Source organism: Calidris pugnax, unplaced genomic scaffold, assembly GCF_001431845.1.
Source record: "Calidris pugnax isolate Ruff unplaced genomic scaffold, ASM143184v1 scaffold86, whole genome shotgun sequence".
Lineage (NCBI taxonomy): Eukaryota > Metazoa > Chordata > Aves > Charadriiformes > Scolopacidae > Calidris > Calidris pugnax.
The window spans coordinates 1,690,764-1,706,503 of record NW_015090843.1 but is presented as its reverse complement, the minus strand read 5'-3'; the positions used below and the strand labels follow the sequence as shown (position 1 = coordinate 1,706,503).

Genomic DNA, 15,740 nt, shown 5'->3' with positions numbered 1-15,740 from the left:
CGGCTGACCACAAAAGAGAACTCAAGCTACCTCTTACTCCAGCTCTGGCTCCTAACTGCTCCATCAAAAGTAAGGGAAACAACTATGTTCAAGGGGAAAAAAAAGCCCTTCCATTTTTACAGACAGATTTGGCTTCTATCTATCTCTGTAAAAAAAATGAGACAAATTTTCAGGTGCAAACACAGTACTGCAAATTTCTACCCTTTCAGGTGTAATTCTCCCCTCAGCATGCACTCAAACCAGGCACCCCCCCATTAAGCGCAACAGGTTCATTCTGATTGATCTTCCACCTCTAGGAAAGACAACCCTAATTATCTTCATCAAAGCTGTCCACAGCTGTCCACGCTTTAGCCTCTCTTTAAATTGTCTCGCTGCTTTCTGTAAGAAAAAGTGCCTTGATCAATGCTGGAGAGGCACCTTGCTTGTTTTAGTCATACGGATTATAGATCACATATCCCAGCTTTCATGGACTCATTGGCTTTTCACACTGGAAAGGGAGCAGGATTTGTTCCCTCTAGGTTGGCTTAAAAACAGGAAAAAAACCTACTCCATCCTACATGAGTGTCTTCTGACAAGAGCGATGTCTTGTCTAAATTAGGATTGGGGCAGTTGAGGTTTGATACACAAAGATTTCTCCACTATTCCAACTGCGGTTATGGGGTTAACAGGACTGTTTTTAGGTGGTTCCAACACCCTGCTGCCAGCCTGTGAACCCGTTGCTCCCCTGAAGGGCTCACAGAAGCACAGAATGCTGGAAAGATGCCGTTTCCCCGCAAAAAGAAGCAGAAAAGATGAAATTGAAACTGCAGCGGCAGCGAGCAGGCGAGGGTACGCAGCCAGCAAAGGAGAGCCAAGAGGAACCCTGAGACCCAACATGTTCGTGTTCTTTATGGTTCACCAGAGAGAGTTTTGCCATGGAATTATTCACATTTGCCAAGAAAGGAGCGTATTTCAAAGGGATTTGTTTGGCATCACCCCGCATGCATCTCAGAGAGCCCAGAAAGGGCATTTCCGTGCCACACTGAGCCTCTTCAACCCCCTTAGGTGTAGAAGGGATGTCTATGTGACCCCACAGCTGTCTCTTCCCCCCGTTTTCCCCCTGTGCAGGGAGACGAGGCACTTCCCAGAGCCCCGGGAGAGGGAGCAGAGCGTGGAGCACCACATCCACACTCCCAGCCCGCGCGGCTGGAGGCTGCTGCCTCACAGAGCCCTTCTCCCCAGAGAAAAAGCACACAGCAGACACGTTCCCCATGAGTTTCAGGGGCTCATCATAAAACAGAGAGGTCCCAGTGCCGCGATTTACACCACACAAGCGTTGCTTGCGAACAGCAGAGCTGCAGAGACAAGCTACCAGCTCCCCCGGGACCGTGGCAAGTCCCAGCCCTAGGGCTCCTAGCCCCATCACTGATGGGAAAGCATTCAGCTTTAGGGGGACACAACAAAAGACAATGTGGGATTACCATTTAGGCAAAGCAAAAATGGGAAAGCTGCGGGCAGGGAACATGGCTAGTGGCAAGAAACGCCAGTAGAATGGGCGCTCTGAGCAGTCCTACATTTTTCACAATTAAAGTTTGACACTTTTTACTGTCCTGCCACTGGTTAAATTAAGCCTGCAGAATATTAAATTCAATTACCCATAAAATAATTACATCGGTATTAAAACAGACATAATTTTTGCAACCCAAAGATGAAAGCCCGTACTCGCATGCTATCTGTAAAAATCAGCGGCGTTGGCTTAAAAACAGGAAAAAAACCTACTCCATCCTACATGAGTGTTTTCTGACAAGAGCGATGTCTTGTCTAAATTAGGATTGGGGCAGTTGAGGCTTGATACACAAAGATTTCTCCACTATTCCACTGCGGTTATGGGGTTAACAGGACTTTTTTTAGGTGGTTCCAACACCCTGCTGCCAGCCTGTGAACCCGTTGCTCCCCTGAAGGGCTCACAGAAGCACAGAATGCTGGAAAGATGCCGTTTTCCAGCAAACAGAAGCAGAAAAGATGAAATTGAAACTGCAGCGGCAGCGAGCAGGCGAGGGTACGCAGCCAGCAAAGGAGAGCCAAGAGGAACCCTGAGACCCAACATGTTCGTGTTCTTTATGGTTCACCAGAGAGAGTTTTGCCATGGAATTATTCACATTTGCCAAGAAAGGAGCGTATTTCAAAGGGATTTGTTTGGCATCACCCCGCATGCATCTCAGAGAGCCCAGAAAGGGCATTTCCGTGCCACACTGAGCCTCTTCAACCCCCTTAGGTGTAGAAGGGATGTCTATGTGACCCCACAGCTGTCTCTTCCCCCCGTTTTCCCCCTGTGCAGGGAGACGAGGCACTTCCCAGAGCCCCGGGAGAGGGAGCAGAGCGTGGAGCACCACATCCACACTCCCAGCCCGCGCGGCTGGAGGCTGCTGCCTCACAGAGCCCTTCTCCCCAGAGAAAAAGCACACAGCAGACACGTTCCCCATGAGTTTCAGGGGCTCATCATAAAACAGAGAGGTCCCAGTGCCGCGATTTACACCACACAAGCGTTGCTTGCGAACAGCAGAGCTGCAGAGAGAAGCTACCAGCTCCCCCGGGACCGTGGCAAGTCCCAGCCCTAGGGCTCCTAGCCCCATCACTGATGGGAAAGCATTCAGCTTTAGGGGGACACAACAAAAGACAATGTGGGATTTCCATTTAGGCAGGGCAAAAATGGGAAAGCTGCGGGCAGGGAACGTGGCTAGTGGCAAGAAACACCAGTAGAATGGGTGCTCTGAGCAGTCCTACATTTTTCACAATTAAAGTTTGACACTTTTTACTGTCCTGCCACTGGTTAAATTAAGCCTGCAGAATATTAAATTCAATTACCCATAAAATAATTACATCGGTATTAAAACAGACATAATTTTTGCAACCCAAAGATGAAAGCCCATACTCGCATGCTATCTGTAAAAATCAGCGGCCATCCAGTACTTAGCTCACTAAGCATCAATATTTACTGAAATGTTCAAAGAAAGATATTCAATCAATCAAATCAGTTTCCAATGGAGTTTCTGTAGTTTAATTTTTTAATAACATATTTTAATGAGCTATTAAATTGCCATGTACTTCAGCCTGCACTGTAGTTCCTTTCTAATCAGTGCTGATTACTGAGATATTTGTATCTGGCAAACTTGTTCTCATTCTTTAATCAGTCTCCTTATTCCCTTCAAAGGTTCAACAGTCTGGTTTCTCTAGCTGTGATACTATGACTGCAGATCCAAAACAACACCAAAGCACAGCCTTAGCACAAAAAACACTGAAACCATCCCAGGGAAACCCTTCCCTCTGCTTCAGGCAGGGAACAGAGGGGCCAACAGGAGCAGAGTGTCCTCAGACAGGTGTCCAGGTCACACTATTCACTACCAACAGCAAAAGTTCAATTTCCCATAGCTTCCCTGGCAGAAAGTATTCTGAATAGAAACAGGGTCTGTCCAGGCCTGTCCATTTGCAGTTATTTGATGGAATAAATCACAATTCCATCAATAACAACAGGAACATATTTTTTTAATAGAGCATGTGCACACATTTTGGGGTCTGAAAACAGAGCCCTCCACTGCATTTGGTGTAACACGGGTATGAAGACAGAACGGGATCTTTCAGAGCTTTTACCTTGACCAAGGGCAAGAAAATTCCCACTCTTCCCCCAGAGCTTGACTACTATTCACTACCAACAGCAAAAGTTCAATTGTCTGTAGCTTCCCTGGCTGAAAGTATTCTGAATAGAAACAGGGTCTATCCAGGCCTGTCCATTTGCAGTTATTTGATGGAATAAATCACAATTCCATCAATAGCAACAGGAACATTTTTTTTTAATAGAGCATGTGCACACATTTTGTGGTCTGAAAACAGAGCCCTCCACTGCATTTGGTGTAACATGGGTATGAAGACAGAACGGGATCTTTCAGAGCTTTTACCTTGACCAAGGGCAAGAAAATTCCCACCCTTTCCCCAGAGCTTGACTTTGCAGCTTCTAATACAAATACCTCAGCAAATGGAAAAATATATATCCCTCCTTACAAAGAGCTGCAGCACTATGCTTTCCTCATGCTTCCAGAGATACAGAAATTCTGTTTAGAACAGTAAGGCTAATTTGCAAGTTAAACCTAAGTGCAGTGCATGAAAAAAACTGCTTCCAGATAGAGAAAGTGAAGACTTTCACCCCCACAGCACACAACCCACCACAGAAAACCAGGGAATGAATTACCCTCCTTGTCTTCTCACCTGTTGATGGCTCTGGCCACCTTGGGTGGGCTGCTGCAGGTGTGGTGTGGAAGCTCTAATGGATTGAGTAGGCTGTTATTTACTCTAGTCACCATTCTTTGTACCTGGTTAAGCTGATATTAAGAGACCTTGCACTTTTTTGGGGGGTTGTGGAGAAGACATGCATATGTACAATTTCTTGCTATTTAAATTCTTTCAACAGAATATTAATCACCCCTTAATTATGATATGATAAGTTTCGAACGATCCCATGTAATGCTTAAAAAATATGCCTTCTCCCTTCCCGTCTGCATGTTGTGCTGAGAATGGTTAAAGATTCCTGTGAAACCCAACTCCACACAACAGCTCATCCAAGCAGGACTCAGCTGAAGAGGTGGACTCTGTAGCTGGTTGGGAGCTACTACAATCAGTGCCCGAAAGCCCTGATTAATAAGCAATAAACCCATGGTCTCTGTCGACAGCCCTGTCATTACCCACAACATGGGGTACTGCATGGGGCAGGAGAAATCAAGAGGGTTGCTGGAGGGGCTGGGGATCTTCCCGAGGAAGGACTAAAGAATGGTTGTCCTAATGGAAATGCAAAGTGCACAACGTGGTTCCACTCTCCTGTTTAGCAATGTAATGGGAATTACTTCAGGTGCTGCCCGAAGCGCTACCATTGCTTCAGAAAAGGCAAGGTAAATCATAATGCAATCACAGAAGAGTGTGTTCACCCCCTGCTCCCAGGGGAGGAGGGAAGGAAAATGTTCAGGAGAGATCCGACATGGGAAGGGAGCTCTGGGAGGGAGAGGAAGGGAGAGTCTGGCCTGAGAAGACCTTCTGTAGCACTAGATCCTGCAAAACTCCTAGGCTCAGAGTGTGTCGAGCATCTCCAGTTTCCTCTGAAGGAAGGAAAAAGAGGGAAGAGGAAACACCAGGAGCCTGCTAGTGGACATTGGTGTTTCCAGGTACCTGCAAGTGGCCTGGGGACATGCTGACTGTGAGGGGCAGGAGCCAAGAGGCACATCTGTGTCGGCCTTGCTTGGTGTATGAGCAAGAAACACCTGCGTGTGCTGGTGCTGCATCCAGCCCGCTGGTGGAACCACCAGTGAGTGCAGCTGGGAGGAAGCCACCAGGAGCAGGGGACAGGAAGAGGTGGTGCTGCTGAAGAAGTGCAACCATTGCTGGGTGTCTATAGCACGTACCACTCCCTCCCAAGGCCTTGTGTATGCATCTGCAGCCATGCACGTACCACTCCCTCCCAAGGCCTTGTGTACGCATCTGCAACCATATATATATATACATAGACACGTACGTACAACTGGTATTTCTATTACCTCTGCTTCTCAGGTGTGGGGAAAGAGACAAATATGGTGGCTACTCCAACTCAAGGAGGTGATCTTCCCTTTTTTCTTTTAAACTTCACTGTTCATCACTTAGGTAGTAGCCTCCTTATCAAGAACTTAATGCAGTTCAAGTTCTTGGGTTAGCTTAAAATGTAAAGCTCGAACAGGCCACATGCCAAAGGTCAGAAAAAGCATATTTTTCAAAAGTTTCTGGTGATTTTGGACAAGTTTGTTTCACAGAATGCCTTTTCGTGTGTCAATAGGAAGAACACGGACAGCACGTCACCATCACAGTTTAAGTGTGATCTTTCCAAGAGGCTGTTCTCACAGAGGGAAGAGTTGCCCACTCCAGCCACAGCGCCGAGATCCCAGCTCAGACTCTCCATGGCCACAGCTAATGGTGGCCACCTCTTCCCTGCTCCTGCTATGGTGCAGCACGGGGATTTTCAGATGTGGGTCCTGCAGCAGGTCTTTGGCTGAAGCTGAATCAGGCTTCAGCTCATTTCACGAAGCCCTGTCTGTTTAATTCAGGGTGATTAACCCCAAGTTCTCCCTAGCAGAGGCGGGGAGGTAACTTTCTTTTCCTTGGCCTATACGTGGGATTAACACTGTATTTTCACTGTCATTAAACAAAGTCAATGCCCTGACCGAGCACAGCACTCCTCCTTCTAGTGCAAGCCTCTTTACGACCCTTCCACTGTGTTTTGGGCACAAGCAGAGCAGAATACTGGAAGCACTATAACAAGATCTGCAGCCAGAACCCCTTGGAAGCAAAATATTGCCCCTGTGATGCTCCTGTCTAACTCATACTCATCCCTTTGGTTGTTGCATCACCTGAAGTACCCCTAAAAGTACTGCAGAACTTCAGGAAAACCTTATGGTCCTTCACAGTCACTTTCCAGACTCCCTGGCTCTTTACTTCTGAGACAGGGAGCACCTCTCCCTGCCAACCCCAGGGGAGCAGAGCTAGCATTAATCAATTAACCTCTGCCAGGTGATCTGCGATTGCTGGATTGATGGCTCTGTGTGAGAGCAAAGCGAATTAATGACTCATTCCAGTACTCTTTCTAGGATGTGATAAGGAGTAACTGCAGCTCCTGCCTCGCTGCCTGTGAGAACACCAGGCGCACACCAGACCAAAGCCATCTCCAAAGTCAGTGGTCATCACGCTGGGTCTTCAAAGGGAAAAATTGCAGCTGGTGGGAAACTGGCAGGAGACAACTCTGCCAACATCCTCCCTCTGCATCCCCCACATCCCGCTCCCAGGGGGGACCTGTGGACGAAGACAGACTTACAGAGCCCAGCCAAAAATAACCCAATGATGCTCACCTTGGAAATAGATGCCCGACTGGATCTGGAGGACCCTCGGAAGGGCTTTGGGGTCCAGAGAGTGGATGAACTTCTCCAGGGTACACGCCATGGTCCGCAGCAAGGCAGCATGTGGGGCTGGCACGTAAGGACCAGTGAAGAGCTTTGGAGGAGGCTGCAACCCTCGCAGCCCCGTGCATGCTGAGGCTGGGAGAGCCGTGGGGTTTTGCGGCGGAGGGGAGGAGCGGCCACGGGGAGGGCCTTCTGCTTCCTCTCCTCCATGGCTGCTTCCTCCCAGGGCTGCAGGTGGATGGGGTGAGGTGGGGGGATGCTGAGCTGGGGCACCTGTACCCACCGAGGGTCCACACCGGGCTGGGAGAGGTGCAGGGGGTGGGTACCAGGCTTCAGAGAGGTGCAGGGGGACCTGCCACAAAACTCCTTCTCATCAGTGATGGTTATCAGCCCTGTGAAAAGACAACACTGAATATCAGCCCTAAAGCGGGGAAAAAAACACGATGTCTGGGTGGGTTTGGGTTGTTTGTTTTTTTTTTCCTGGAGCAGAGCAAAATAGCTTGGTGTTTGCTCCCTTCAAAAACCACAAACAGCCTTTGAAGAAAAGAAATGAAACCATTTTGTTCTGATGCTTTTCGCTGCCTTAAATATTGTATCCCGATTTAAGACATACAAATAGAATACAAATGGCTTCATCGTGTAAATGGACGTTAAAACGCAACGTCGTTGCACAAAATGGCCAAGAATTTTTCATGTCACCAGTGACTTGTGGGGCTTGAATTTCAGCTGCTGCAGCTGGGACTGAATTTTAAGAGGGTACTGCCCAGTACCACAGGAAAATCAGACGGCACTGAGGGCAAACCCATGGTGATGGTCCCAACCCTGCTGTTCTGAGCCCCATCAAGTGTTATTATTGTGGTCAGCGCTCCTCTGAAGAGTGAGACAGTGTCACAAATAAGTGGCAGACTCAGATCACCAGGAAAACGGAGGTGACTGTGATTTCGTGTCCCCTTGCACCGCTCTCCTGTTTCCCTGGGGTGTCAGGGAAAGTAGGAAGCGTGAGGAAATGGTGAGCGAGAGCCAACTGCTCATATTCAAAAAGCTCAGTAGCTGCATTTCATCTCTATGTGATAATTTGCAGGAGACAGGATAAGCTTCCTCACTTATTAAAAACAAAAATTCTCATCATGGGTGCTCAGGTCTTTGAGGTGTCAGCCTAACTGTGGGGTTTGAAGAGTTTGTCAACTTGGTCCTAACAAATATTGCTCCAGAGAATGCAAAATAGGTTTTACAAGTGAGGAGCCTCCAGGTGCAGGGCTCGCTGTTACCAGCTGCTGATGCTGCAGGTGCTGCAGGAAAAGATGAAAAAGAGGACTTTGGGTCTGGGGGTGACAGGTATCGGCAAAAGCCAAAGGAGGGAACACGCACAGCCAACTGCTCATCAACTATTTTAACACAAACCATCTCTTGTCCTCTCCTCCCAACAACACACACACTTGAAATTAAGCAAGTATAATTGAACTGGGAGAGTAGCTGGGGAAATAACACAAATTCAGCGGTAATGGAAAGACCTGTGTTGTAAAAAGCTGGCTCTTAGAGGGTACAGAGCACTGCAATGTGTGAGTGGTTTCAGCTATTTCAGTGGGACATCTTTATATGTTTAAAAACTATGTGTACAACTCCAGCAAATCAAAGTCAATTTTCTTGCTGTACGGGCTCCAGAGGCTGTCAGGTGTTGTGTCAGCGCCAGCAGCTGGGCTTTACCTGTCCACATTGCTTGAGTCTATGGATAAAGAGCCCCTAAGGCCATTTCTACTGCTCCTGAATTCACTTCTATTTGGCTCTTCTCTTCAATAATGCTGCCAGGAACAACACCACAAAAAGCATTTAACACGGACTGCAAACGCACATAAAAATTAATAACTGGTTTCAAAATCACTTGAATCCAACACAGCAAATGCACAAACAGGCATGGGTTCTGTACAAGGAACAAATCAGAATAAACCCTGTTTCATGATGCTGAATCCACCAGCCCCGAGAGTCTGGAGGAGGCACCTGGAGCTCCACGCTCCCCAGAGCAGCAGGTGCTCCCTATGGGCAGACGTGGGGGCGTTACAGCACCTGTACACACAAATACACTGCCAGAAACCACAGCACCCACACCAGCACCAGTGGCATCATCCTGTCCCCCCATCTGGCTAATGCAGATGAAGGTCTGTTAGTGAGAAATATGTATATGTCTATGTATACATAGTGTGGATCCCTCTGGGACCCTCTAAACCCCCATACACACACACAGTGGATAATAATTAGAAATGCAGCTGAATGAGAAGCCTGTACCAATGTGGCACAGGGCATGGACAGACAAGCATCCTGGCCAACAGCCTGCTTATGTGCCCTCATCCCTTTTGTCCCCTTAGCCTGCTATTGTCCTGCCCTTGCTTCTCCCAAAACCTACTTTGATCCCTCCCTTCCCCTGCCTTTGGTTCCACCCCCTAAACATCCCACAGCGAGCCTTGTACTCTCCTACTGCCCTGCATCCCATCGTGAGTCCCATATCTCTATCTATAGCACCCCCAAACTCTGTGAGGTGCTCTGGAGAACCTCTCCCCTCATCTCATGTGGTGGATCTCACCCCCAGCTCAAGGGGTGATCACCCTTCTGCGATGCCCTGAGGGGGGCTCTGGGCAGGGCCCCGTTTCTCTGATGTGTTACTGGGGTGCCCTGTGCCTCCTCAGTGGGAAGATGGGCTGCTGATGGCTCTCCTGTAATGGAGAGCCTGGAAATACCCTGGGCACAGAACCTCTGGGGTCCCCCCACCCACTGTTGTTCCTCTGTGCTCTGCAGAGAGCAGCTTTTTATCACACAGCCTAAGAAAACCATCCATCTTTGGTGCAATGAAGGAACTATATAGACACTCTTCTGAAATTGCAACCCAAATCGGGACCGCTATCCACTGCTCACGTGTTATCAGAGGAGCCCTAGCACCTGGACTGGTAAACGAGAACCACTGATCTGGTCTCACAACTGCTCTGAAGGAGCTTTCTCCAATTTTCTGGGCAATGACAACTGCAGAAAAAAAAATTTGCCTTCTCCAAACCACCCTTGATCCCATAGCAGAAGATTGTCACATCATCATCATGGACTGCTGGTAGCAGGGGGTCATTTTGTGGGGGGAGTGGGGTGGTTTCCTCCTGGGGATTAAATCCTCAGGAGGATCTTGACTTGAAAAAAAAATCATAGAATCATAGAACTGCCTGGGTTGGAAGGGACCTTTCAGATCATCCCGTCCAACCATCAACCCAACACTGACAAAACCCACCACTGACCCATGTCCCTCAGCACCACGTCTGCCCGGCTTTTAAATCCCTCCAGGGATGGGGACTCCACCACTGCCCTGGGCAGCCTCTGCCAAGGCTTCATAACCCTTTTCCTAATATCCATCCTAAACCTCCCCTGGCGCAACTTGAGACCATCTTGTCCCATCACTTGTTCCTTGGGAGAAGAGAGCAATTCCAAACCCACAAAGTCCTGGTGCAGCCACAGGATGGGCAGCTCCAGCTGCTCTGGAAGGTGCACACAAACAGGGACCCAAGTGTCCCCACATGGAGAAACCCCCCTCACATCCCCCAAGGGGGGTGCCCAGGAACCAGCTGCAGGGGAACGTGCCTGAGAAGCAGTGGTGGGCTAATTCAGAAAAACAGACAAACGGGCAAAACACAGAATTCTGAAAGCTATTCCCAAGACTATTTTTCTAGCATGCTGATGAACACTCATTTGTTTTACTTACTGGTTCTCAGGAAGCCAATAAAGTGTTTCCAGTTTCCAAATAAAATCAGTTCTGAGGCCTGTAAAGGTTTGTGATTTTTTTTTTTAAGCTCAGACCATTTTCCAGATAAATGCAGCCATTAGTTGAGTTGGTTGAAGGGAATCTTTAAAATGATCCTGTAAATATGAAAGCAGGCATTATGTCTACAGGAAGACATGCCCCATTTATTAAGCTTACAAACACGAGGGCAATGTATTTGATACTTGAGCTGGCAGAACTGTAATTCCAAAGAGGAGGATGCTTTAGGGAGCTGGGGAACAGCTCAGCCCTGGGTGTGAGTGAGGTTTGTACCGAATGGATACGTTATCTTTTGATTCAAACGTGAGGTGCTGCAGGAAGTTCAACACACTTATGTATTTTTTCTATGGTAAGGTGGAAACTCCACCTGTCTTTAAAAATAAAATCAGCTTAAATTGTAGGGAATCCTCCCTGACAGAGGGGCATTGGGCTGTGAAATAATATCCCAAGGGAACAAGTGGATACCTGGGATGGTTGGGCCTTTAATAAATATAGGACTATAGGAACCATCAAGAAAATTCTGATAAAGAAAGCGTGGTAAGTAATCTGTTCCTACAGATGATCAGCTGTAGAGCCACCCCTCATTCACAAATGTCTACTGGCTCCATCAAGTCCAGTGAACGCTGTTATATGGGAACTGCTCCGGCGGTAAATCCAGCAAGAAAAGAAGTTGGCTTTTTTGTTCTGTTCCTACTTCCTCAGGCAGCCTCTGCTAATGCTCCCCCTGGGATGAGGCAGTTTGGGTAGTAAACCTGCAGACAAAGGCATGGCAAGATCCTGCTGAAATTTAAAATAAAGAGCTGTGTTAAAAAGCCAGGATGATTACCCACAGAAATTTATACCATTTCCCCACCAGCTGAAGCACACAGATAAAGATAAAATCTGCCCTTCTAAAGATATCACCTTGCTCCGCTCTCAGTTTTTGGACTTGGTACAAAAATGGTCGGATTGAAAATCCAAACACCTTCACAAAGCGGGCGGTCACCCCAGTGACTTGTGTTGGCTCCTTGCTGTAAAATGGTGGAACGTTTTAATGCCCTGTGATTGCACGGTGAACTTTGCTTTATGTTTTCAGGAACTGTGTTTTGGGTTCTTTGACATTTCCTTACAGCTCGGCAGAGAGATCTTAGACGTGCTCTTCATATGAAATGTAAATGGCTTAGCAGGTGTGAACAAAAGAGTGTCAGTAAAAAGCTCCTGAGCCCAGAGGGTTGTTTGCCAATGCTTGACTCCAGAGAACAGTCTATTGAAGGACCAGGATCCCCCAGTGCTTTTCAAAGAACTGAGGCACAGGTACTATTTTTCAAAACGTAATGTGTGTAAGTTTTTTGGCTGACTGTTTTTATGGACCGAACAATAATAACCTGTGGGTATTTTCTACATTTTATTGAGCAATTCTGTACCCACTGGAGTCAGAAAGGTCTCTCCATTGATTTTAATAGGGGTTGGAATAAGTTCTTAATAAGGAAGAGTTATGGCTTTCAGCTGGTTGTGGCTTCCCACAGAAGCCCCTTGCTGATAACGGCATTTTAAGTTACAGTCTTGCAAAGAATATCGACGTGAATTTTTCCAAAGTTTCATCAACAAAGAGCAATTGGCTTTGCATACATTGATAAACCAGAGGAAATATTTCTCCAGAACTCTTTCTCCAACTATGCGATTATCATCATGATCTTCATAAATGCAATTAAAGTATTAGCACTGTGTATGAACTGGACACTCAACACCCTGAAAAGTCCAAGTGCTGCATCTGCTAACGTGCTGCTCAACCACAGCAGGAAGGACATGAGCTGCCTAAGCTCTGCATCAGTACGGACTCAAAACCACAAGCTAAAAGTCCCCCCATCTATGGACAGGTATTAATTAATGCTACCTGTCTTTACAAAAATATTAAGGTGATTGATTCTTAAGTGTTTGTAAAATATTTCGAAGACAGGGTAGTGTGCAAATGTTTGATGCAGTAGGAGTTTGGGGCCTTTCCGAGACAAAGAAGAACGTGTCAAAATGGTTGTTTACACAAAACTGGCCATACAGGTCACTCTCAACTAGAGTTACCCATTTTTATTTAACAGCACAGAACGTGAACTCATTACTCCCGTGAGAATATTAATATCTCTGTAAGGTGGCATCACACCCTAATATCTATCCAGATAGATATCCACTTGACTGATCCTCAGCATTCCAATTGCTAGCCAAAAAATTAAGCATTTTTGGTCTTTACCTGCCATACTCAGTTTGGCATTATTTTGCAGGAGTAGACCCAAAGCAGAGAAATTACGACTTGTCCAGGGCTACATGGAAAATCTACGGCAGAAGCCATGGGTTGTGTCCACATCTCCAAAGCCCAACCTGAGTGCTGTCACCACAGATCTAGTTTTCTACTCTCTCTAAAAAACATAAAACCAACAAAAAAAAACACCAAGAAAAAGAAAAAAGTAAAAACCAAGCACCTGTGCAGATTTCATTACATATCTGGCTTCTGTGGGTGGTTGCTTTTTGGGGGGAAAGAGAAAGGGAGGGAGGGAACTAAGGAAAACAATCATCCCACAGTTTTAGGGAGACATACAGGTCCATTAAAGATTTACGTTGGGAGGAAAAATTACTTGAGATAACTTCAAATTACAAGAAGTGTTTTGAAATATGTTTGGCATATCTTCAACGCATTTTTGACAGCTGGAGACATGTCAGAGAAATTTTTTGAATTAATTTTAAATATCACTCTCTCCCTTTGTGATTTCTTGAGTGGGGTGTGCTGTAATTTATTTTTAAAGAGGCAATGTAAGTTTCTAGATGCTGTTAAAGGAATCCAAAATAAATTTTTTGCACCCTGCCACTGTTCAAAGAAAAGGACACTGAATTCATTTAAATATATTTGTGAAAGATTGATTCCCCCAATGGAATTTACACGTCTACTTTCACTAATTATTCCTGAAGTTTCACCTATCAACTGACAATTTCCTACAGAAGGGAAGCAAAACAGTTTAACTTTCCCTGACAGCAAAGAGCTTTAACAGAACTAGAATGAAAACTGGCATCTCACACGCCTTACCTCTCTAATGGCTACATTACCGGAAAAAAAAGAGCACTATACCCCCTTTTTTTGCGAACATTAGTACCCACAGTTTAGTCTAAGCAGCCAGGAAAAGCAATCAACAAAACACTTATTTTAATAATGATTACCTTGAATTTTTTTGTTGCCCGTAATACTTATCTTAAATGACAGACTTGTTGTCTGACTTTCAAATCAATGATAAAGTGGTGGCACTGAATATACTTACTCATTTTTATTGGAACTGAAGTATCAGCTGTCATTTTAAAATACATACAGAAACAAGCATTTCTCTCTCTTTTTTTTAACCATTAATAGGTACCTTTCTAAAAAAGGCACACATAAAGATGCAGCCTGTCAACCACACAATTTTATTGGCTTGGTTTTGGAAGCTGCTTCAGAAAGTTGGCGAACAAACTTAATTGCAATTACTTCTACTCTGCGCATGAAGTTGAGTCTAAAAGCAAATTGTTTCTGCAGCAAAGCTGGGCGTTCATCAAAGAATAAAGGCTCCATATAAAATGCCATTAACACTTGCCAACGTCTCAGTTAAATTGATTCTAATTTCCTACCTTTTTCGAGGCGCTGATATTACCCTGCTGCAGGGCATTTTGTTTATCATTATTATTTTACCTTATGAAATCTTGGATGCACGTGCTGCTTAAATGATCTGCAGCTATGGCCTTGTTCCAAGTGTCCCTTTCTCTTTCTTAAGGAGAAGCCATATAAAGATTCCAGTAATTGGTGGGCCTCTTTCTTGGGGTGTATTTTTGGAAATACCCAGGAGAACTGAACATGGGTGAAGGGATTTGAAAAAGCCTAAGCAAGCTGTGGGAAAATGAAGATCTGAAATAAACAAAGGCTAAAGGGTTGGTTCGTTGGAAGAGGCAGACTCTTGGCTGGCACCCACCACAGTTTCAGCCCATGGGAGAGGAGAGCACCCAAGGAGGTCAAAACTAATGCAGAATCTGGTACGTTTGGCCATACAAAGATCTGGGATTGGTGTAAGCAACGTGCATTCTCTTCACAGCAAGCAAAGATAAGCCCTCCCCTCTTTTCCCCTCCCAGTCCTATTTCTCCCTTCCTGAGAGCAGGAGATTGCCTTTTCCACCATGCCTGGTACCATTGACATAGACAGGGTGGTCACCAAAGCCGCTCTGATGTCCTCAGTGGAGCACATGTCCTCTACTCTACCTCACACAAGAGAGAAATGAAGCAATTTCCACAGCTATTGGCCAACATCTCTTTCGAGTCCTACGCAGTCTTCACCAGCTTTGTGGCAGACTGAAGCAAACAGGGAGATCACTCTGCGAGGTTAAGCCTGTAGAGACTCATTTGGGATAAGTCCTGGAAAACACATGCATTTTCTTATGGAATTGGTCAGTAAGCCTGTCTTCCCAACCATTGAATGAGGAGAGCACAGGGGTTCTTCTACAGAACAACCTACAAAAAGACTGCAAACCCCAATTTTTTCTTGAAGAACCCATTTATTCTAACTTTTCTATTGAGCACGCTAGCCCTTGTCTATTAAAATACTCAATCCAGAAGCTTCACCATGTGCTTTTTTACCTATTATGTCTGTTTCTCCAAAGCTAAATAAATCTCATGACTTCTCATGCAGAATGGTAACTTACTGAGCAGTGCATACTGCATCCTTTTCTTCTTGTAGGCAGCCTTGCAATATGGAACATATGTTATCATCCAGCCAAGGCCCTTTCCCCTTGTCTTTCTCCACAGACTTCATTTAAATTATCTAAGATTTCAAACAGTCTGTGAGGAAACATCCTGGGGCTCTCACTTTGGAGTTTAAGTCTTTCTGCCAGCCTTTCATCTCGTTTTCAGTTTGCTGCGTCTACATTTATTTGACATCCAAGAGCATTTGTGACCCGTGGGCATCTCCTTCAATGTGTTCCGAGCACATGTTCTCCTGGGTGAAGCGTACAGCACGGCAGTTGGACCC

The 15,740-nt window shown here is 46.0% G+C and overlaps 1 protein-coding gene across 1 annotated transcript in view; it reads right to left on the bottom strand.

Moving 5' to 3' along the window:
- Nucleotides 1-7,022, bottom strand: part of THEMIS (thymocyte selection associated) — a 76,399-nt gene extending 69,377 nt beyond the window's left edge. The window contains exon 1 of the mRNA XM_014942616.1: nt 6,894-7,022. Coding sequence (XP_014798102.1) covers nt 6,894-6,984 — 91 coding nt within the window. The 5' untranslated portion in view covers nt 6,985-7,022. The remainder of the gene's footprint in view (nt 1-6,893) is intronic.
- Between the last annotated feature and the right edge of the window lie 8,718 nt (nt 7,023-15,740).